Genomic DNA, 24,387 nt, shown 5'->3' on the forward strand with positions numbered 1-24,387 from the left:
AGGAAGCAGCTCATAAAGTAAAGGCAACTTAATTTAAAATGTATAGTATTACAGAGACCACATCATTCCAGCACCTACCTTGGAAACCTACGGAGTATAAGGAACCGCAGGCGCTCTTTGGCCTCCTCCACAGAGCAGGGTGGCCGCTGACTGGCTTCTGAACTTTGACCCTGTTCCAAACGGAAACACAGAGACTGCATCCTTATCAGCAGGTCTGCCCGCTCACATTGGCCAACAGAAAGCCAGTGAATACCATCTGGAAAACACTCTGAAGAAAAAAAAAAAATACATCTGAGCAGATACATATATAGCCAATGTCACATGGTTTGGCAGTTTGACACACGATCCAAACTGCTGAAATCACGTGACATTGGTGATCCGAATCATTGATCGATTCACTGATTCATTAACTATTTGAATCTTTATTTGAGGAACACGGAAGAAAAGACAATGCTGAATAAAGTCGTAGTTTTTGATATTTTTGGACCAAAATGTATTTTCGATGAGAATCAAGAGATTCTAACTAACAAACGTTTCATATGGACTACCAATTATTTACAAACAAATACCGCTTTTTTGCAATTTCAAAATAAGACTAACATGCACACAAATCAGAAAGGTGTACATTTAAAAATATTAAATTTCCTTAAATTCTCAAATTGCAAATGCAACGCTGAGTTATTACCCTTAATGAGGGCATGATCTCGAACAGCCTCTGCAGCCATCACAGACTTCCCTGAGCCTGCCATGCCAAAGACCGTAACCCAGCCCGGTGTCTTCTGCAGCTGGTACAGCTTCTGCCGGATCAGATTCAGCAGAGCGGGTCGGCTCACAAACACCACGGGTCTCTGAGGCACCCCACCTTCACTCAGAATCGCCTGGACTACAATAATAGCAAAAAAAAACTATAGCGTCTCATGCTCATTTACTTCAAAAACGAGTTCAGACATGTCCAAGTGGCTAAAATGGTTACCAGAGGGAGACACTCCATCAGCAAAGCTCCGCTCTCCCTCTGGGCTGAGCAGAGGCAGGTCACCATGAAGGAGGGTGGCTAGATCTCCGTAACTCTCTCTGATCAGTGCATTGTAGAAGGAGATATATGCCCTGTTGTCTTTCCTCAACAGCACTTCAAGCAACATTGCGGCCTGCTCTTTTCTAGTGGCCTGAAGAAACAGAAGTAGGACAACTTGACTTGGAATCCTTTTATAGCATTAAAACATTATGTTAACACCACAACAGACCTTGTTGAGCACCGTCGCTTCTTCATCATTCGTCAAGACCCCGTCGCTGACCATGTGGTCCATCAAGTAGGAGGCTTTGATGTCCTGCTCCAGAGTGGCTTTGGAGCGCAGCAGACAGCTGCGAGCACGTTCCTCCATCTCCACATAAGCTGTTACTTAGTGCAACGGGGCAGTGTACGTCATACTAAGTGAGAGAGCATACAAATTTAATTAGGCATTTTACTTGCTCAATCAGAACCCCAACTCTTATCGGTTTAGTAACCGTGAATTCAGTTACAATCTGTAAATGATTGCCTTTTTCAGATCCTAAGTTAAGAAGGCCCGTTCACACAAAGGGCAATAACTAGAACACATTTATGTGAATCTCCTGTTCCACCACATTCCAAAGGTGCCCTGTTCGATTGAGCTCTTGTGACTGTGGAGGCCATTTGAGTCACGTGAACTCATTATCCAGCTAGAAGTAGCCATCAAAAATGGGTACACAATGGTCATAAGGGGATGGACACTATGTGGCATTTAAACAAAGACAAAATGGGTACAGTGTGCCAAGAAAACCTCCCCCACACCGCCAGCAGCCTGAACCATTGGTACCAAGCATGGTGTTTATGACATATCTGACCCTACTATCTGAATGTCGCAGCAGAAATCAAGACTCATCAGACCAGGCAATCTTCTATTGTGCAATTTCGGTGAGCCAGTGGAAATTGCAGCATCAGTTCCGTGTTCTTAGCTGATAGGAGTGGCACCCCGTGTGGTCTTCTGCTGCAGCTCATCTGCTTCATGGTTCGATGTGTTATGTTCAGAGATGCTCTTCTGAATACCTTGGTTGTAATGGGTGGTTATTTGAGTTACGGTTGCCTTTATTAGCTTAATCCAGCCATTCTCCCCGGGCATCAACAAAGCATTTTCACCTCTATAATTGCTTCTGAGTGGACATTTAGTCTGTCCTGATCATTCTCTGCAAACCCTAGAGATGGTTGTGCATAAAAATCCCAGCAGATCAACAGTTTCTGAAATACTCAGCCCATCTGGCACCAACAACCATGGCACATTCAAAGTCACTTAAAACTCACCTTTTATCCCCATTCTGATGCTCAGTTTAAATTTCAGCAGATCCTCTTGACCATGTCTACATGCATCAACTTGCTGCCCTGTGATCGGCTGATTAGATTTGCATTAACGAGCGGTTGAACAGGTGTACATAATAAAATGGCCATGAATGTTTAACAAGAACATATGGAATCGAGAAATTATACTTTCAGGAAGATTTAAAGTAGTAGAGCAGAAACAAAGTTGTCATAATTTGTCCACACCGATGCATAAAAACAAATTTATCAACAGTTATCTTTATAGTTATATAGCTCGGTGTAAACATGCTTTTAGAATAGAAGGCATAATGTCGTACATTCACCCAGGTCCATTTGGAAATGGCCATACCAAGCAAACACGCTCCCAATGCATTTTTAAATGCTAATGTGAATTTCCAATCCTGGCTTCTAACTGGGGAGGACAAAATTCACTAAAAAGTAACAGTTGAGTCATGTCACCGTATAGAAAGTGCATTCCACAAGTAGCCTACAAACATTAAAGATAATATTACTAGTTAAGTGACTTATCATTTAATATACTTAAATGAGTAGCTCACCCAAAAAATGAAAGTAGTCCTTCCTTACCCACAAGTTGTTGTTCCAAACTTATTTTGTGTTTGACAAAAACTAATACATGACATTTTAAAGTGTTGGTAGCTAGAGAGCTGACAGCACCCACTGACTTCTATAGTAAGAAAAAAAATACCATGCAAGTCAAAGGGTGCCATTAACGCTTGCTACCAACTCTTTAAAATATACTTTGTGTTCAACAGAAGAAACTCATTTGGAATATGAGGTTGAGTAAATGACAACCATTTTGGGGTGAACTATCCCTTTAAATGATAACAGCTTTATCCTAACTGTTCGCTAGCTATGTTGTATAGCAACGTTGAATTAAGTTAGGTTCTATATTTTCTATAGGAAGGATGCAATACGAATACGAAGTTATTGCTTGATATAAAATATGGAACATAATGTCATGCTGTATGGCAATGACTACGTGCCTAACAACTGCCTTTAAACCCTTATAAACAAACAGTCAAGTGTGTCCAAAAATGTTTTATCTGATAGAAAATGACAGGCCTTATCAAACTTATTAATCTGATAACAGGTCCAAATATCACGAGCAGCATGCTAAACAAGTAAGTCAATGTAAAACCAAAACTAAGACTTAATTGACATAATGAAACAAAAAAACAGGTGTGGACATACGGTTAGGTAACTTAGTTACTCGTACTGTCATGTCACTGAATAAGACGGGAAAACGGTCCGCCTCTTACAAATAGTTAATACGTGTTGTGAATAATTCATGCCAACAAAGGCACGGGTCTAGAAAACGTAACTTTTAACTTAAATATAATACTCCAGAACCTAATAGCTGACAACCTAATAGGACGCTGTGTTCGACATGTTTAATTTATAGACGCAGGTGAGCTCATCAGCTAATGATTATTGACTGACTTCCGATCAGTTAGTTAAGACGGGGAGAAAATCGAAATTAATTTTAAAAGTCATGCATATACTTACAGATATTGTGCTTCGCGGAGAAATATAGGGACATAAGAGAATATTTCCTGCTAGAATAAGACCAGCGACGTTCAGTGAGACATTACAAAGAAATCCAGCTGAAAAAACATTCCAATTTGTCCGCACCTAAAAAATTGTGCGCTTCCTGCTTTTTTGACACAAACAACTTCCCCGGTACGTTCTGGCCAATAGCGAAACGCCATAAAGTCACGTGAACCGCTGAGGTAATGCAGAGTTCGATATGACTGTAACTAGGCAGACAAACAGATGTCAATCACTTCAATTCACTTTTTGAACATCGTTATTTTTGGAGTATATTTTTACTTGGGATTTCGTAATTTAATCTTTTAAATTGACTAATGAAAAAATATATACATATTTTTATAATTCATTTATTTATTTGTATCATTTTTTGTTCACTCATGTGTATGCTAGCCAATAGTCTCCCTTTTAGCTTCGTTTTTTAATTGGTAATTGTTAAGCTAATATGATAATTGTTTTGTTTGTATTTATTACATTTGTATAGTGTAGGCCTAATAGCCTAAATCGATCCATTATTTTAAGTTACACGCGTGTTTGCATGAGATTTTAAAATTATGTTTTCATGCATGTGTGTACAAAAACATTTTGTCTGCATTAAAATAAATGTACAAAAAATAAAATATTTATTTACATTACATTACATATACAATACATATTTTATACTATACAGAATTACCTTTTTCTGCTGGTGGTCAACTATTGGTCCGGTGAGAAAAAATTATAGAGGTGGTAATCCCATTTGGGGTTCAAGGACATCAAGTTTTCTACAAAAAAAAAAAAAAAAAAAAAATATTATATATATATATATATATATATATATATATATATATATATATATATATATATATATATATATATATATATATATATATATATGTTCAGAATTTCTACAGCAGAAAGATCAGCTATATAGCTAAAAAAATTTACAGATGTTGATGCAAACTTTGTGCAGCTGTATGTCCTTAATTCCTTAATCATTAGCAACACTGTAAAAAAAAAAAAAGTTCTAATTGAAAATTTTCAAGTGACTGATCAAATCTAAATTTTTCAGTTGCCCGAATTGAAATTCTGTGAATTCATGAATTTAATTCACAGAAATTCGATTCGGCCAAACTGAAAAATTTAGATGTGATCAGTCACTAGAACATTTTCAACTGGAGACCTGAATTTTTTTTACAGTAAGGGCTGAAAATGAGGCCAACTCAGGCTTGTACCATATTTTTAACAGACTTGGATCTTTGTGATTCTGTCTGTCATCCTTTCTTGCATTGTCTTGTGCCTTCACTTTGCCAATAGCCTATGCCTGTTAGTAGCCTGGATAGCCCACAGTCATTATGCTACATAACATCGCCTTCTACTAGATGTAAAATGCTCTGAAGAAACCTACATTTTGTCATTTTAGAATGTTAAGTTCTACTTATTTCGGTGAAAGTAACTTAGTACTCAAAAGTAATTCAGGAGTAATGTAACGCATTACAATTCTGAGACCGTTATATTGTAAGGTAAATAATTTCTTTTAAATAACAGTAACGAGTTACTTAAAAAACAATGTTTGTCAGTCATAAACAAAGGGTAAGAAACAGGTCAGATTTTTGCACTCAAATAAATCATGGCATTAATAATTTATTATTAACTATATTTTATTATTAAATAATCGTATTTGCAAAATGCAGTAGAATCAGCATAAACTGGTCACTGTGATTTTTGTTTTGTTTTATTTGTTTAGTTACAGTGTATGGCCTATGTATTGACACTATATGGATTTATGGATATAAAAACCTTGTTATTATCTAAAACACATTCAGTTTTATTGCAGAAATCTTACCTGATTCTTCATTTACGAATGACTGAAAATGTGTAGACTTGCATATTGCAGATGATGAGGCTGGTTCGGGTAGGCTAATAGTCTTGAAAGAAAAAAGTAAAACTACCTATAACGGTCCTCGTTATAGTAATATACATAATTTTGAATACATTTTATATAGAATATTTACCACAGTCGCAATTTTCATGCTGCAAGTAATTTTATATCACACTCTCCAGTCATATTTTTGATCTCATGGGCATTAAGGGAAGAATACTGATCTTAAAAGCACAAATTGCAAGACAAATTGTGTCAAGTGTTTGTTCAGTGCATAATGAATGTATGACTAAATGCCTGACGTGCGTGAACACAGGTAGTCGATTTGAAGTCTTAGCCAATTTGTGCCATAGCGCACCGCGTGCGTCAGTGCGCAACAACTGCAGGAGTCAAACGTCCTAAACAAAACAATTGAAATATTCAGGCTCTGAGGTAGGATTAAATTAACAATGGCTAATAACCTTAATTGCAGCAGCGGGGACTGTTCCAGTGCGCACGAGGGGTTTGGTTTATCTGATGGACACTTTGCGCTTGTAAAAGCTGCGGTTCTGGGGTCTATTTTCGTGCTGGCAACATTTAGCAATTTATTCCTCCTCCATGCCCTCTGGAAAAGACGAAAGAGACACACTCGAACTCAGCTGTTTCTTCTGCACCTGTGCTTGGCTGATCTGGTCGTCGCTTTCTTCCAAGTCCTGCCGCAGTTATCCATGGAGATTACGCACCGGTTCAAAGGCTCCGATCTGGTGTGCAGATCAGTTAAGTATCTTCAAGTGGTCGGGATGTTTGCGTCCACGTATATGATCGTGGCAATGACCATAGATCGCTATCACGCGGTCTGCAAACCCATGGTGTCGTTCTTCAGAGGGTCTTTCCGCAGGTATGTTGCCATAAGTGCCGCCTGGCTCATCTCACTGGCGTTCAGCGCTCCGCAAATATTCATCTTCTCACTCCAAGAAGTTGAGAAGAACGTTTTCGACTGCTGGGCGACATTTATTGAGCCCTGGGGAGGCAAAATATACATAACGTGGATCACTTTATCTGTGTTTGTTCTGCCTGCCGTGATCTTGATGTTTTGTCAGATAAAGATATGCGCAGGGATCTATTTCAACATGAAGAGGAAAGCCTTGCAGGGCAGCACAGGTGATGGGCGCTCCAGCACTAAAGGGATATCAAACGCAATGCTAAAGACTGTCAAAATGACTTTTATCATCATCCTGGTGTACACCCTCTGCTGGAGCCCATTCTTCGTGGTCCAGCTCTGGTCAGCTTGGAGTCCAAGCAGTGCACCCTCGCAAGGTAAGTCAAAGCTGTGCAGAAGTCACTCTGAGATGCTTCTATTTTGCATTTTTATGACTTAATACAGCATTTATTTTGATACACATATAGTATTGGTGTAAAATTGCAATGAAAAATTAACAAGATGACTAATTATTAATATTAATTTTGCTTTAAAGATAGCAGCATGCACTACATAAGTTTGTGTAAAACCTAATGATCATGTTCTCCAGTGTGTAAGATGAACCAAGAGCCTCTTGAACGTCAATGGAAGAAGATCTGACCGTCTGTAGTTCCTATGATTTGCTTTTTTGATGTGGATTAAAGTGATCTGTAGAAAAAAAAACAGAATCTTTAATATTTATTTTAAATATTATCATAAAATATTATTTTATTTGTAAATATTTCTACACATGTTTGAATTTTTTTCTAAAACATTTAAATTGAATAAAATATTTTTGAATGTTAATTGTATTATAATAATACATTGACTTTAAGAGGTGAAGTGAATAACACTGATTATCTCTTCATCACAGCACCTGTTGGTGGATGGGATATATTAGGCAGCAATTGAACATATATTGTCCTCAAAGTTTATGTGTTAGAAGCAGAAAAATGGGCAAGTGTAAAGATTTGACAGAGTTTGACGAGGTCCAAATTGTGATGTCTAGATGACTGGGTCAGAGCATCTCCAAAATTGTAGTTCTTGTGGGGTGTTCCCGATCTGCAGTGGTCAGTATCTATCAAAAGTGGTCCAAGGAAGGAACAGTGGTGAACCGGCGACAGGGTCATGGGTGACGAAGACTCATTGATGCACGTGGGAAGCAAAGGCTGACCCGTGAGGTCCGATCAAACAGCCTAGCTACTGTAGCTCAAATTGCTCAAGTAGTTAATGCTTGTTCTGATAGAAATGTGTCAGTATACACAGTGCATCACAGTTTGTTGCGTATGAGGCTGCATAGCTGTAGACCATTTAGGGTGCCCATGCTGACCCCTGTCCACAGCCGAAAGTGCCAACATGGGGCACGTGAGCATCAGAACTGGACCACGGAGCAATGGAAGAAGGTGGCCTGGTCTGATGAATCACATTATCTTTTACATCACGTGCATAGCTGGGTGCATCGCTTGCCTGCATGGGGAACACATGGCACCAGGATGCACTATGGGAAGAAGGTAAGCTGGTGGAGGCAGTGTGATGCTTTGGGCAATGTTCTGCTGGGAAACCTTGGGTCCTACCATCCATGTGCATGCCCACAAAGGATCAGATTAAACTGCTTTTTGTTTTGGTTGCCTGGTAGACACCAGATGGTGCACACAGGCATTATTTGTGCACAGAAAAGTTCCAAGTTTGAACACTTCCTATAGGTGCAATTTGATATTTTTGTCTGTTATTCTTTATTTACAGTCTCATGCCTTTTCTACAGGGCCAGTGTTCGTCACTATCATGCTCCTCGCCAGTCTTAACAGCTGCACAAACCCATGGATCTACCTGTACTACAGCTAAAACCTTACAGACAACAAGTTCTTGCTGCTGAAGAGAGTATGGTCTCAACATGGACTAACACACCAAATTCCCTGGCTTTTTTTATTTAAATTTTGGCTATGGAAGGTTGTTGCATATTTCGGCATGGTCATTTGATTCAATTAGGGAAAAAATCTATTTTTACTGCTAAAGAGAAGGAAGGTTGTTACATGTACAAAGCTGTAAATTGTAAGTAACTCTGTATAGACTATTCATAGAATGAGGTTTCTGACAGATGATATGGGTAATAGCACCTCATCTTTGTGCTGTAATAATATACCCTTTGATTTACAAGTAAAGCCATTCGGCACTTAGTGACTCATCATCAAGTCTTAGCTATTATTTAAATAAAATCAAGTATAATTATTTTTCAATATGTATTAAAAGATATTTAGCTCATGCCTTCATTTGTGTGATTATGCAGACATGAGCTGCATATGTGATTGTCGTTATATATCTGTGATTGTATAGACTGGTCACGTTTTTTTCAAGTCTTTCATTTCATTTTTAAAACACTGTATGATCTTACCTGAGCTATGTTAATTAGAGAGTGGCCATTGTTCAATGTAATTCATTTACAGTTATTAAAGTAATCTTATTTTCCCTTCCTCATTTAAATAAAAATGCAAACAAGCTTGTGTATAAAAAAAAGTCTATAGGATTAAAATTATGTATGATGGTTTCCATAGTCACTGTGTCACAAATGTCTTTGTACTGTAAAGCCTTTTTTCAGTGAAAGTCACTTCACACTTTGAAATCCGTTTAAATCCTTTATGCTAATGAAATTGGAATGTTCTTTCACAGAGAAACCCGGATTCATACAAACATCAGTCAAGATTTTTTTGGTGGTCAGTTTTATATTTCCCTCCAGAAATTTCTTGTTTCTGTTCTCCTCTGTTCATTCTATTCTGCTCATTCCCATAAATAATAGAGCGACATTGAATATTTATTATTTAATACACCTATTATAGTTCCTCACACATTTAGACCATCTTTTGACTGAGGAGTCTTTTACAGGTTTGATTATTCTAAAAAAAAAATATATTTATCTTAATGTCACATTAAGCATGTTTTAAAAATTAAATCCTATGTATGCACCAAAACTACACCTTTCATATGAAAAATAATAATTAATTATTTAAATGAAAAAGTAAATTAATTAATTAAAGGGTCTTAGTGGTTGTGCGCTTAAGTTATAATCGTTAAAACATGCTAAAAAGCATCTAAGCTTTATGGAACTGCCAAACGACACAACAAAATCGGTTAGCCTTTTCACTGCACAAACACTGTAGATTTAAAGGCAAAATGAAAGCCTAAGGCATCTGTATCCAAGGTAGCTGTTGGGAAATAGTATTAGAGCATTTAGAGGCTAATAAAAAATGGTGGCGACCATTGTATCTGAACAGTGAAAGGGGAGGCAGAAAAATAAGATAACATTTTATGCCCCATATCAAATACAACATGGTGTAAATTATGACATTTTCAGTAGGGAATGGCTTCAGAAAAATATGAGTAATATCATAATTAGAACAGATAGAAAAACAGCTGATATGTTTTGAAATTGAATAAACCAGCATCATAATATACAAAAGAACATTAGCTATGATAAATTGAATTAAACTGTTAGATTATCTGTGTTTAAGGGTACGTTTACACAACAACATCCACACGGATTCACTAAAACTAAACTAAAAACACTATAATTCTGCTGCCAGGTCAGTAGTTGGCGGCCACTTTGTAAAAAAAAACACTACGCGATAGACCGAACATGTAATACTCATGCATGTTGTCACCCGTTTCACAAATTCACGTTTTCAGCTTACAAGGAGATGATAGCGATAACGTTATCAAAAACCTTCAAGCACGTTTTTCAAAAGTTGGCATTTTCAGGCCCCCAAACCATTGTTGTCATGTAAAAAAACGGGTAAAACGCATAAAAAGTTTTACATCTTTATTTAAAAATGGTGTCGTGTAAAACGGTGTTGTGTCCTCTAGTTTGGTTTTGTCTGTTCCCTGTGATTGTTAGTTTCTATAGTTACTCATCATGCTGCAATCACACGAGGAGTTGGCGTAAAAAAAAAAAACTGAATTGTGGGTTCCACAAAAACCAGTGAATCACGTCACTGGTGTGGCTCGCGGAAAAGTTTTCAACTTTTCAAGCACCAACGCAGACGTCAGCCAATGAGATCACCTATGCAAATACTCTAGTGCAGACGCTAGCCAGTTGTGTTCATGCAACATCTAAAAAAGTAATTTGATCGGCTGTTTCAGACTTCAAACTTCAGATAAGCTTTGGACACGCCCTACACCAAGTGTTGACGCCGATGCCCCGTTGCTCATTTCCATTGATTACTCAGTGTATTTAAGCCCTTACTTTCCTTAGTTCATTGTTCGGTGTTGTCTTTAGTTCACATGGCTGTTTGCATTTCTTCTAGTGATTTCCTGAGTGTTACCTTGCTAGATTTATTAAAGACTATTTTTGTTATCTACTCCTTCGTTGTGCACTTCATTACACCCAGATGAAAAAGACTTACTATAAAATGTATTAAAAATGCATTAGTGTACAGGGAGTGCAGAATTATTAGGCAAGTTGTATTTTTGAGGATTAATTTTATTATTGAACAACAACCATGTTCTCAATTAACACAAAAAAACTCATTAATATCAAAGCTGAATATTTTTGGAAGTTTTAGTTTTTAGTTTTAGCTATTTTAGGGGATATCTGTGTGTGCAGGTGACTATGACTGTGCATAATTATTAGGCAACTTAACAAAAAACTAATTTATACCCATTTCAATTATTTATTTTTACCAGTGAAACCAATATAACATCTCAACATTCACAAATATACATTTCTGACATTCAGAAACCAAACAAAAACAAATCAGGGACCAATATAGCCACCTTTCTTTGCAAGGACACTCAAAAGCCTGCCATCCATGGATTCTGTCAGTGTTTTGATCTGTTCACCATCAACATTGCGTGCAGCAGCAACCACAGCCTCCCAGACACTGTTCAGAGAGGTGTACTGTTTTCCCTCCTTGTAAATCGCACATTTGATGATGGACCACAGGTTCTCAATGGGGTTCAGATCAGGTGAACAAGGAGGCCATATCATTAGATTTTCTTCTTTTATACCCTTTCTTGCCAGCCACGCTGTGGAGTACTTGGACGCGTGTGATGGAGCATTGTCCTGCATGAAAATCATGTTTTTCTTGAAGGATGCAGACTTCTTCCTGTACCACTGCTTGAAGAAGGTGTCTTCCAGAAACTGGCAGTAGGACTGGGAGTTGAGCTTGACTCCATCCTCAACCCGAAAAGGCCCCACAAGCTCATCTTTGATGATACCAGCCCAAACCAGTACTCCACCTCGCTGGCGTCTGAGTCGGACTGGAGCTCTCTGCCCTTTACCAATCCAGCCACGGGCCCATCCATCTGGCCCATCAAGACTCACTCTCATTTCATCAGTCCATAAAACCTTAGAAAAATCAGTCTTGAGATATTTCTTGCCCCAGTCTTGACGTTTCAGCTTGTGTGTCTTGTTCAGTGGTGGTCGACTTTCTGCCTTTCTTACCTTGGCCATGTCTCTGAGTATTGCACACCTTGTGCTTTTGGGCACTCCAGTGATGTTGCAGCTCTGAAATATGGCCAAACTGGTGGCAAGTGGCATCTTGGCAGCTGCACGCTTGACTTTTCTCAGTTCACGGGCAGTTATTTTGCGCCTTGGTTTTTCCACACGCTTCTTGCGACCCTGTTGACTATTTTGAATGAAACGCTTGATTGTTCGATGATCACTCTTCAGAAGCTTGGCTATTTTAAGACTGCTGCATCCCTCTGCAATATATCTCACTATTTTTGACTTTTCTGAGCCTGTCAAGTCCTTCTTTTGGCCCATTTTGCCAAAGGAAAGGAAGTTGCCTAATAATTATGCACACCTGATATAGGGTGTTGATGTCATTAGACCACACCCCTTCTCATTACAAAAGCCCCTTTCACACTGCACGTCGGACCCGCAATATTCCCGGAACATTGCCGGGTCGCCTTCTGTGTGAAAGCAACCACGTCCCGGGATTGATTACCGAATTCGACCCGGGTCGGGGACCTAGTATTATTGCGGTATTCGACCCGGGACGAGCGCTGTGTGAACAAAAGCCAAAACTAATGCCGCAACGTGTACGTAGTTATCGTGCGACTCCTAGAGCTTGTTTTTTCAATAATACAACCCTGCAGTGCCAGAAGAGATAGTCAGTGTTTTAAATACAGAGAGTGTTCGTATACAAAAGAAACTAAAATTAAACAAGCAGAAATGTGCGCAAACTGGACAAGTCGAGACCACGGAGCTCCTTACTATCCGCGCTGAAGCTGAGATCGCTCGCCATTATACGTCACATCAGGATGTCACGTGTCAACTCGACCCGGGACCGTTAAGCGTTGTGTGTGAAAGCGCACATATAACGGTATTTCGCTGGCAGTGAGAATGGACCAAATCTAGCGGCCCGGGAACAAATGCCGGGTCGCATTATCCGTGTATTTGCCGGAATCGCAGTGTGAAAGGGGCTAGAGATGCACATCACCTAATATGCTTAATTGGTAGTAGGCTTTCCAGCCTATACAGCTTGGAGTAAGACAACATGCATAACGAGGATGATGTGGTCAAAATACTCATTTGCCTAATTATTCTGCACTCCCTGTATTTGTATTGTACTAAAAACATACTCAAGTACATTTTTAATACATTTAATAGTATGTATTTTTCACCTGAGCAACCACATCTGACAGATCTGACCTCTTAAATTCAACAACATCCTGATACATTTGAAAAACGTTGCACTTGTACTGTAGATACTAAGAATATCAATGCTTAAGCCCTTTTTGTATGGGATTAGGTTTACGCACTGTAAAAAATATATTTAGAAAAAAAGTTACCAGTTCATTGAAATTAAAATTTTGAGTTCATACAATGAACATTTTTTGAGATTCGACAACCTTTATTAAAATATTATTAAAAGATTTTGTACGCAGATTGGGTAATTTTGTGTGTTTTATTTGTGATGACACAGTGAAACAAATAGTGCTATTTTCATGATTTATCAATTTTTTATGTGGTTCAGATATTTTAGAGTTACTCAATATTTTGAGTTTCTATTTATTAAACAAATTTCCTTCCTTGTATCAACTCAATTTTTTTATTTCAATTAACTAAAAATTAAGGCAACCAGGTTACTTACTTTTTTTAGATAAACACATTTTTTTAACAGTGCATGGAGTGGATGTTTTTTTTTTTTTTTTTATCACCATGTAAAACGGTTCTTTTTGTTTTACATGGTTTATTACCAGAGCTTCTCAGTGATTTAGTCCTGTCCGAAGGTGCCATCTCAGTAATCATTACGTAAAGATTACAGCAACTTTTACCTTCTGTAAAAAGGGTTCAGAAAAGTTACCTCAGGTTATGCTAATCCAGTGTGAAAAGACAATGTGTAAATATGTATGTAAATATTTCTGAAAAGTTTGCTATGTTTTTTCAAGTATGGAGGCCATTGAAGAAGCATTAAGTTGCATTCTAGGCAAGCACCATTCACATTTTCTTCAGTAAATATACAGATAATTTTGTATGTTTGCACATGATATCAGAAAACAACGTAATACACACATGATGACAGGGACGTCACTTTGTAGGCCAATCGTCAATTAAAAAACACTAGCTTTTGCAATAATAAACAGCTCTGTGATCAACACAAGTTTATGATATGAACACGTTTTGTCCATTAATGTAATTTTCACAGATGAACATAACTTTTATTAATTTTAAAGTTGCCAGAAGTAAAAAGCTAAAGGTAGGCTATAAATGAACTACACCATGGTCACTTGACTTCAACGTCACCTTCACTAAGCTTCCAACAACTCTTTCAGTTTTTATCTAAAAACTTTTTCACAGAACATTTGAGTTAGAATAGTTTGTAAAAGCACAATTATAAGCATAACAAGGCTGTAAAAGCAGACTGAGCCTGCCTGTTTGGCGTGATGATGTTTAATATCCCCAACAGCATCTTTTGTCCCATTTAACCACTTGTTAGCAACCGCCTTTTTCAAGACACATAACAGCTTTGGAAAAAAAAATCACGAGTGGTGCAATATTGATGTATTTTATGTCGTAGAGTAAAACATGAAAGTGTCTTGAGCTTGTGTTCACCACAGACTTTATTTCAGCCATTTAAACAAAATCCCATTCAAAAAACCCATTGACTATGGGACAAGGGAACCAGAAGTGCTAACTAAAATGCTAACTAACTAAAACTAAAACTCACTTCCGTGTTTTGGCCTACAAAGTGATGTCATACCTGCACCACTCTACTGGCCATAATCCTGTCAGAATAGGACTTTATTCTACGTGGCTCAAGATTTGATATAGATATTGATCAATAAAATTTTACCAGTTTTACTTTTTAAAACAACAGTTTTTAGAGGGCTAAAAAAATGTTTAACAAAAAGTATAGTTTGTATGCTATAATCCATTAAAGTCTGCAGGAACGGAAGTTGCAAAATTGTCTTTTCTTGTGAAATATATTTAAGTGAAAATGCTTCTCGAATTAGAAAAAATGTAGAATTGATGCCGTAGTGATTATGTATTTTTGTAGGCCAACCAAGAAGTTAGCATCACATTAGTTCCTGGACAAAAATTTTATTATCACAAAGCTTAATGAGCTCTGTGATCAGCAAAAGTTTGTGATACATACGTGTTTTGTCCATCAAGATAATTTTCACAAATTAACACAACTTTTATGAATTTTGAAGCCTATCTACAATCAGCAGAAATAAAAAGCTAAAACAAATTGTCTTGAAAGTCATTCATTCATTTGCAAGAGCCCAATTGCAAACACAGTGAGGCTGTGAAAGTATGTCGATTATTTTACCATTTGATGATGTTTAATGTCCCCAACAACGCTGTAAAAAAAAAAAAAAAAAAAGTCTCCAATTGAACATTTTCTAGTGACTGATCACATCTACATTTTTCAGTTGGCTGAATTGAAATTCTATGAATTGATACATTTTTTAGTTCATTGAAGAAATTCAATTTCACACAGAAATTCAATTTGGCCAACTGGAAAATTTAGATGCGATCAGTCACTTGAAAAATGTTCAATTGGAGACCTGTTTTTTTTTTTTTTTTTTTTTTTTTTTTTACAGTGAACATATAGTCCCATTAAAGGGATAGTTCACCCAAAAATGAAAATTGTCATAATTTATTCCCCTTCAAGTTGCTCCAAACCTGTATGAATTTTCTTTTTCTGTTGAACACAAACAAAGATATTTGAAAGAATGTTGGTAATCAAACTGTTGAAAGTAGCCATTGAAGTCCATTGTATTTTCCCTACTATGGCTACTGTTAACTGTTTGATTACCAACATTCTTTAAAAATCTTCTTTTGTGTTCAACAAAAGAAAGAAGCTCATTCAGGTTTGTATGAGTTCCCTTTCTATCCCTTTAAGCAACGTGTTAGTAATTTTGATGTCATGGTGACTTCAACAGAGTAAACACATCTTTTCTAAGGCACCTAATAACAAGCTTTTGCTTTATTCACAACTCCCCCTCAAGACTCACACTGCCTTTTTATGTCTGCATTTTAAGCTCCCTCTGTCAGTGTAAACGGACAATAAAGACATGACCTCTGCCACACTGACACCACGTGGCCATACATGCATGAAAAGAAAGACAGGTGTAATTATGTCCATTTCATTCCCTTGTACTTCTATGAAGCAACAAAAGAATATAAAGTCCTACTTATAGCCACTAAATGGTTTAGCCTTTATTTATGCATGGAGTTTTCAGTAATTCTGGCAAGCAAGTACAAAATCTCATTTAGCTAATTTGCAGTTTGTCTTGAGGGAGCCTAAAAGTACAGAGGCTTAGGTTAGACTGCTGACAAGGATGCTTTTTGGAAGATTTTTGTATATATTTATTACAAATTAAATTACATATTAATATATTCTTATGTTTTAAATAAACTAAATAAAACATTTAATATACTGTTTATTTTTATACATATGATATAGTGAGTAGTTTTGTTATAACACAAATTTTAATTCCCAAAAATGTTGTTAGCCAATCCCCTTTGATGTAAAAAGTGGCCATGTAGTAATATTGTAAGTTAATATTAACACATTTCCATGTTCATGGTTCTCTGATGATGGTTCATGGTCACATGACACCAACTCAAATATTTAATCAAAACATGTTACATTTTGTTTCTATTTAATCCTCTGGTGCCCTTCGGTCATTTTTGACCAATTTTTTACAAAACAAAACAAAAATCATGGGCATGATTTGAAAAGGTTAAATGGTCCCAAAAAAAAAAGTCACACCCGTAGGTCTAGCCTATCCTAGCCCCACAAAATGTGTAGGTCGGGCAGTTCGGTCTGGCCTCGCTCCCTAGAGGAGTAATTATCCCCGAACAGTAACTGTTCGGACCAGTGAAATCATCAGGGCGGGCTTTAGACGATGGCGGACAGATGATAAACAGTAACGTAATCATGCACGTCATCAAAGGAGCTTGGATTATATTTGTTCAAATCTTAAACGGAGAGCTTGTTTGTATATGCATTCACCTTCACAATTTCTCTCAAAAATGATGATCATGTTGGGTAAGTAGCCTACTCTGTGTATCATTAAATTATTTTCTTTTTTTACAACACCGGTAAAGATCGTGTATTCCAGCGCACGTGCAGACAGGGTTGCCAAGTTTTTACAACAAAACCCGCCAACTACTAGCCCTAAACAATAGCTTCTCGGGGGGTTCTCCGGGAAAAAAAAAGGTGTTTGGGGGGTAAAATGTGTTATTTTGGCAAGGTTGCCTGCTTGCTAAAATTCACACTCATGGGTCTATATATCACATAATAGTCGCTTCAACCCGTGGACATAGAAAACAACCAGCGGGAAAAAAACGCGGACTTAGCAACACAGTGCAGTTGAGCTCTGTTGATGTCGCTTCGTTGCTCTGATTGGTTGTAGGTCTATCCAATCTCAATTGGATAATAGGTCTTTCCTGGTTCGGTTGAAACACGCCCCATAATCACAGCCCAATGGAGCAGTTTCAGACTCATATTCTAACTAGAATTGAGTATGACCACGTTAGGCTACTGTAGGCCTACTCTGGGTCAAAAATGACTGCATTGGAAATTAAAGATGCACTATGCAACTTTCCGTCCACTGGAGGGCGCCTATTCTAAACAAAGGCGTAGTTTGATGACGCTAAGTGTGAACGCAGTATCTTGGGACATGTGGTCTTCACCTCACAGCCGGTGAAAAATAGGACTCAGACAGAAATCATGTTCATGGATGCAGTTATTAACATTACTGTAGTGTAAAGGAGAGCAGGACTGAGTGTTGTGGAGCTGCCGCTGGAGTGATTGTTATACAAACACACGGGGCAGGACACAGTCGCCGGGCACGCAGACTTCCGCTTTTTCCGGTCATGATTATAAGGTAAAGCAGCTCTGTTTATTATATTAGACACATTTAAGTGTGTTTAAAATGATGTAATGACGTTACTCTATGCGTTCGCTCGGTGCTGCTGTGACATGTTCACACTGAAAAGCACTTCTGCAGAATAAAACCGAGGGTAACGCAGATATGACGCGATTGACAGGCGACTCGCTCAAACGCTATGCTGAAACTTCCCGGTCCTTAGTTAAAATAGCAATTTTCTCACAATTAACAAATAGTTGGAAACATTTGGGATATTGTAGGTACTCAACTGAACAAAATATATTACACTGGCCTAGTGGTTCAAAAATACAAAAATAAAAGTTAAAATAAAAACAAAAAAAATTACTGCAAAAATACTACATAGTGCACATTTAATGGGAGATACATTATTTCTAAACAAAAAGCAATTTTTTGAGATATCAAGCTCAAATTTTGAAACTCAACTTTGTTTTATTAGGCTTTGATTTTCTTGTAATTTTAGACTAAAACATGTTTTTGAAATTTTATAAAAATTGAAAATATTGTTTTTGTGCATTTTTCATAACAACAAACATAAAATTCTGTAAAAAAAAAAAAAAAAAGTACTTTTTTCCACTTCTGCAATAATCTGTCAAGTGTCTTTGAAAAGAAGTCAAACTTAAGTTTGTGCTTTAAAGCATTCAAGATTAACAACCGTTTCAATTATAATTTACGGCACAGACCAAAGGGCAAAAAGTTTAGATTTATTTTAACTTTACATTTTTCAGATTTATGTAAACCTCAATTTCTAAATAAACCTTTACAAAAAAAGAAATTATATATATATATATATATATATATATATATATATATATATATATATATATATATATATATATATATATATATATATATATATATATATATAAATTAAAGTGACACATGTGAAATATCCCTGCAAAGCTTTCATTCTTGCCAGGGACACACTGCAAGCGTGTCGTGAGTGTCTCGGCTGCGTGGCGTGTCCGTTTTTATTTCGGCTCCCATGTTAACAGGTTGGAGCTTGCACACTGCCTGCAAGACACGCACGAAAACCGAGTGCCTATTTTTCACGCAACACGCAAGCGTCGGATAGAAGTCCAATAGAATAGGAAAATATGTTTAGGCCTATATGTAATTTTTGACACGACACATATTAATAAATTACATTTTTATGTTTGAAAGTCTATAGGTTAACATAAATGCAGATATAGGCCTAATTGTAATATAAATCAACATCTATTTTGAAATATTGCACCTATCAGTGCAGAACGAAATATTCTGTAGCCTATTTGGCCATCAATGCCATATATGTAGGTCAATAGGCTACTGCTGATGTTGTCTTTGCTGTATCAGAGACTATATTTATGTTTAACATGAAGTATAGGGCTTCCCTGTGCATCAACGCTTCTGGTGTGCAAAGACAGCACGCAGCCGACCCGCGGCTGACACGCAACAGAAACGCCACGCTTGCAGTGTGTCACCTGGCATTCATATTGTCTTTTTTTTTATGCCATTATATTTGCATGGAGTATTAAGCATGTCCCATCTATCTAGAGTAAGAGTGTTCAACCTCCATAACAGGAGCATCTGGGATGCTGTCAGTTTCTGATACTGTATCACCGTATTGCAAACACTCATTTGGAAAGTTCAGCAAGAGAAGGGGCAACAAGTCAAGTGAAATTGTGAATCTGGAGCCTGTACCGGTATTAGCTTTAAGGATCATACCTTTTTTTCCGGAGTGGAGACAATCTGATGAGCTGGATTCTGCTGTCATGATCGCTCTGTAGGTTTAAAATTATCACAAAACAGAGAACAACATATTTAGATTTAAACATTTAAATCTACACATTTTCTGCCTAAAACAAAACCACCTACAGTAGACCTAATGTTTAGATACTGTAATAAGGATAATTATGTATGAAATAGGGACATACTTATGGATTTAGAACTTAGATAGTTCAGCCTATAGTTAGTGGCCTTACAGATATCAGGTTTCCCATCGATGATTAATGAACAAGTCCTCTGTCAAATGTACGCTGAGCAAGAACATATGCTGGCCTGATTCCCACTCCTGTTTCGGATTAGTTTTTGCCTGACCTTATCTCTCAAGGGGAACCTTTAGAACAGAAAACAGAAATCCAATAGAAAAAGAAAAGACAGACAGACAGACATTTAGATAGACATATAGATAGATATAGATAGATAGATAGATAGATAGATAGATAGATAGATAGATAGATAGATAGATAGATAGATAGATAGATAGATAGATAGATAGATAGATAGATAGATAGATAGATAGATAGATAGATAGATAGATAGATAGATAGAATTAGCCTGTTAATCTAAATGAACATACAAACACCTTATCTTAAGTTTTAAACTTTTATACTTAAAAAAATGTATTTGTCAGGTTTACAAATAAACATTTTTTGAAGTCTTAGGGACAAAAACTCTTTTGTTGTCTTTTAAAGAGGGTCCTCTATGCTTTCAGTTTGACAGCGCACAGAATCGCAGCACTCTGGCACCACTTTAGAAACAGGAAATGACGCTCTGACAAGAGTTCCATGTGCTTCCCTATGTGGACCAATCAAAACGCTTATAGTCATTCATCCCGGGAATCAGCCAATCGCGTTGCGAATCGTGGTGCAGTAACATCAGCACAGTCACAGCGCTCAGAAAAACGATCAGCTGTTCTGTGGTTGAAGTAACTTTGGGACAGAGAGCATCGGGTAAGTTCAAACCAGCAGTTTTCTTATGTATTTAATCGAACAGTCTTTAATCTTACACATAATGCTGTTTAGAAACGTTAGAGACTAATTCTGTCCTGTTGCAAGTATCTCTCTAAGAATAATACGTGTAACCCATTTTTAACCTGTCAAGAACATCATAATCATAAATCATTAATCAAAAGAAATATATTATGATAAAGAAATATAATTTAGGCATCTATCTATCTATCTATCTATCTATCTATCTATCTATCTATCTATCTATCTATCTATCTATCTATCTATCTATCTATCTATCTATCTATCTATCATACAAAGGGCCTAAATACATACATACATTCTCATTAATGTAAAGCAAATGATTCACATGTATTTACACAAACAGTATATGTGTGTAGTGTGCATGTATGAATTATTTATACATTATGGTGCATTTGTTGTACTGCATTTCATTTTGCAGTTTACAAAAATCGTCTCTATTTCTTTTTTTAAATAAATATATACACTAATGAGATAACATAGACACTGATGTGCTACTGTGCATTTTCTCATGACAAAAACTGTGATATTTTTCTTTTTTCCTGTCAACAGTTCTGACCGCAGGCATGGCAACAGCACAGTCAATGTTCACCATTGCTGTGAGCGTTCTGCTCATCGCAGAGCTGATTTCGGCCGAGAAAGATTACTACGAGATCCTGGGTGTACCCAAAGATGCATCTGATCGACAGATCAAAAAAGCCTTCCACAAATTAGCCATGCGGTATCACCCCGATAAAAACAAAAGCCCTGACGCAGAGGCAAAGTTCAGAGAGATTGCTGAGGGTGAGTCAACACACACAGGACACACCTTCCTGAACATTAGAAGTGTCGATCAGTTGTTAAAGTTAATATTTTTTACATTCCCAGCATATGAAACATTATCAGATGACAACCGGAGAAAGGAGTATGACCAGACAAGGAGCAGTCCGTTCTCTAGAGAGGGCCCGAGAGGAGGTGGCGACCACTTCCGTCAACATTTTAGCTTCAACTTTGATGATATATTCAGAGACTCTGACATGTTTGGACACAATCCTCACGTGCATAATAAAAGACATTTCAAGAGCCATTTTCAGGCCCATGAAGAAGCACAAAGCAGACACAGGAGGCACTTCCAGAACTCTTTCGGCGGTGGCATGTTTGATGATATGTTTGAGGATATGGAAAGGATGTTCTCTTTTAATGGACACCAGACACGGACTCAAAGCAGTTTTCACAGTTCCAGCAGGCAGCACTGTAGGACTGTCACAGAGCGAAGGGGCAACATGGTTACAACATACACCGACTGCTCCTGAACTAATCCACACATGGAAATGTCTTCCAGTTGTCTTGATTGAAACTTAAATGAATGTTGTTTAGCTTTTTTTGTGTTTTGGATCAGTACCGATGACCTCTATAAAGTCTTCTGCAATAATCACAAATTCTTGTGACAGATTCCAGTTCAGAGATCCTAAATCAGACTTATCAAACATTAATAATGTTTTCAACAGTTTTCAAACAAACACTTATTCTCACTGTGAATATTATGACTTGACCCATATGGAAAATAATACATTTTCTGGTATATTTCTCAAATTTAAATTTAATTTTGGACCTTTATATATACTTTGACAGAAATATACTGTATTTCTAAATACATATTATCAGTCTAAATTGATACAAAATGTATTTTAAGAGAACATTTTGCATTTACTTAGGATTGCATTTTGCATTGGAAATGTATTTGCTTGCCCCTTGAAGTACATTTTGTACTATATTTTGGCATTTATAAACTATGATAATCTTTCTTGTCTTATTTTATGAAGTCATGATTTAGGGTCCTTAAAGCATATTTAGCTTTCAGGGTAAAGAGCGTGCACGCTTACATCTGAGGCCTTTAAAACACGCGATTGTGTTTATCATGAAGTGCTGCCGCTGCATGGCTTATATTGATTTTCAACCTGTTAACATATTTTAGAAGATCCTAGAACCTTGAACCTGTTTGAGACGTACGTGATCAGTAGAAAACATTCAAAGTGGTTTAAACGTTAAGAAGGGCTGAAATTTTGTAAATGTTTAATTTGCTTGATGTTGCACACGTCGAAAAAAAGACACACATTTCAATTTCTGTTTTTGTTTACTTTCATGTCCTTTGCAAGCATGTTACACAATTTGTATATCTTCCATCTCGGCTAACATGACACCAGAGCAAGTGGCTCTTTTGAAGGGAAAGTCCCTTACATTACATGTGCAATAATTATTCAAATCTTTTTTTTCTGGTGGGGGATCCTGTTAGCTGTAGGGCTTTTCTGAAGAAAAAAAAAGCAGCTACCGTATATATGATCAAATGAAATGGTGTGCTAAAAAACAGTTACTGTTTCAGCTTTGGTATCATGTTCAATTTCCATGTTAATGGGAAGGATTTGAGCAATTACCTGGGGCACTTGTATAAAACGACATGTACTATCGTTTATTTTCATATAAATAGCTTGAACAACAACAAAAATACTGTACACTCCCTGTGGTTCCGTAAATATGATATATTTGGATATATATATTTGGCTGTCAAAACATTTTACCTATAGCATCACACTTCTGTTAGTTGAATCTAAATACTTTTATTTATGTGCCAATAAATAATTACCTCATCAAGCTTTGTGGACAGTCTTAATGACAAGCAATATTCACAACCACAATATCTCTCATATTTTATATTTATATATTATTATGTGCTTACTGCCATGCTCAGGTTATCAACCGTTTCGCTGTTTTAGTTGGAAAGTAAAATTCATGCAATGTACGTATAATAAAAGCAACTACATGCTTTGATACAGCATGAAATGGAACTTATGATTCCATTATAGTGTGCAGTAGTGCTTGTCCTGGAAATATTTTTGGTAAAACTTTATTTTGATGGTCCATTTTTAAACATTCTAACTACAGTAACTTTTTTTGCAACTACATGTAAACAATCATTAGGTTATAAGTATACCTGTACTATCTGCTTAATACCTACTAACATTTTGTTCCCTAACAGACATTGTACTGACTATAATTAAATTTGCAAGTACATGTCAACTAATTCAAACCCGAACCAAAACACCTAACCCTGACCTAACCTTACAGTCTACTAATATTCTAATGAGAGTTAGTTGACACGTAGTTGCAAAGTTACTTATATTTAGTAGAATGTCTGAAGTGTTATTTTAGTCATGAAGTCATATTTTAGTCAACCATATTTTTTCCACTCCTTTTGGAACAGACGAGATATTGCTCAAGAAGTTAATGCTGGTTCGGATAGAAAGGTGTCAGAATACACAGTGCATGACATTTTGTTGTGTATGGGGCTCCATAGAACCATAGATGGCAATGAAGAACCTTTTTAAAGGGGTACTTCAGCGCTGGGAAGATTAATCTGTATTTAAACTGGGTCATCAATGCAGTAGAAATGTGAAATTATTTTTGAATTTGGTGCCTTCTAGACTGAAAAAAGACCGAAAATGTATTTTTGTCCCATGGGGATGAAAGACTACAATTCCCAGAATGCTTCGCTGCCCTGTGAGGCCACTCCCAAAGCCACCAACTTGATTACTGTGATGGA

At 36.9% G+C, this 24,387-nt stretch overlaps 3 protein-coding genes and 1 long non-coding RNA gene across 5 annotated transcripts in view; 2 read left to right on the forward strand and 2 right to left on the reverse strand.

The window, feature by feature from the left end:
• apaf1 (apoptotic peptidase activating factor 1) overlaps nucleotides 1-4,185 on the reverse strand; it is a 32,523-nt gene extending 28,338 nt beyond the window's left edge. Inside the window, exons 1-5 of the mRNA XM_067427340.1 lie at nucleotides 3,857-4,185; nucleotides 1,242-1,425; nucleotides 974-1,163; nucleotides 686-883; nucleotides 79-268 (exon numbers count right to left, since the gene is read on the reverse strand). Of these exons, the coding sequence (XP_067283441.1) occupies nucleotides 79-268; nucleotides 686-883; nucleotides 974-1,163; nucleotides 1,242-1,379 (716 nt within the window). The 5' untranslated portion in view covers nucleotides 1,380-1,425; nucleotides 3,857-4,185. The remainder of the gene's footprint in view (nucleotides 1-78; nucleotides 269-685; nucleotides 884-973; nucleotides 1,164-1,241; nucleotides 1,426-3,856) is intronic.
• An 875-nt stretch (nucleotides 4,186-5,060) lies between these two features.
• Nucleotides 5,061-9,595, forward strand: avpr2l (arginine vasopressin receptor 2, like). Of its 2 annotated transcripts, none has more exons than XM_067427338.1 (2): nucleotides 5,061-7,055; nucleotides 8,440-9,595. In XM_067427338.1, exons 1-2 carry the CDS (start codon nucleotides 6,209-6,211, stop codon nucleotides 8,496-8,498), a joined length of 906 nt encoding a protein of 301 aa, XP_067283439.1. In that variant the 5' UTR covers nucleotides 5,061-6,208; the 3' UTR covers nucleotides 8,499-9,595. The 2 variants fall into 2 exon arrangements, with proteins under 2 accessions (XP_067283439.1, XP_067283438.1); XM_067427337.1 differs by having other exon boundaries at nucleotides 8,459-9,595.
• On the reverse strand, nucleotides 6,623-20,228 carry LOC137048960 (uncharacterized). Its single transcript, XR_010899530.1, has 4 exons — nucleotides 20,022-20,228; nucleotides 19,765-19,820; nucleotides 7,248-7,365; nucleotides 6,623-6,759 (listed from the first exon to the last, which is right to left on the reverse strand). It is a non-coding gene; the product is annotated as an uncharacterized lncRNA (long non-coding RNA).
• A 394-nt stretch (nucleotides 20,229-20,622) lies between these two features.
• dnajb9b (DnaJ heat shock protein family (Hsp40) member B9b) lies at nucleotides 20,623-23,438 on the forward strand. The gene is made up of 3 exons (XM_067427339.1): nucleotides 20,623-20,771; nucleotides 21,363-21,593; nucleotides 21,678-23,438. Exons 2-3 carry the CDS (start codon nucleotides 21,377-21,379, stop codon nucleotides 22,100-22,102), a joined length of 642 nt encoding a protein of 213 aa, XP_067283440.1. The 5' UTR covers nucleotides 20,623-20,771; nucleotides 21,363-21,376; the 3' UTR covers nucleotides 22,103-23,438.
• The last annotated feature ends 949 nt before the right edge of the window (nucleotides 23,439-24,387 follow it).

This window comes from Pseudorasbora parva, chromosome 20, assembly GCF_024679245.1.
Source record: "Pseudorasbora parva isolate DD20220531a chromosome 20, ASM2467924v1, whole genome shotgun sequence".
Classification (NCBI taxonomy): Eukaryota; Metazoa; Chordata; class Actinopteri; order Cypriniformes; family Gobionidae; genus Pseudorasbora; species Pseudorasbora parva.

Bases quoted from the DNA above. Each gene is read 5' to 3' on its own strand.
- avpr2l (XM_067427337.1), top strand. From the start codon at position 6,209: ATGGCTAATAACCTTAATTGCAGCAGCGGGGACTGTTCCAGTGCGCAC. The intron at 7,056-8,458 runs GTAAGTCAAAGC...CCTTTTCTACAG, and splicing joins AAGCAGTGCACCCTCGCAAG to GGCCAGTGTTCGTCACTATC.
- dnajb9b (XM_067427339.1), top strand. From the start codon at position 21,377: ATGGCAACAGCACAGTCAATGTTCACCATTGCTGTGAGCGTTCTGCTC. The intron at 21,594-21,677 runs GTGAGTCAACAC...TTACATTCCCAG, and splicing joins GTTCAGAGAGATTGCTGAGG to CATATGAAACATTATCAGAT.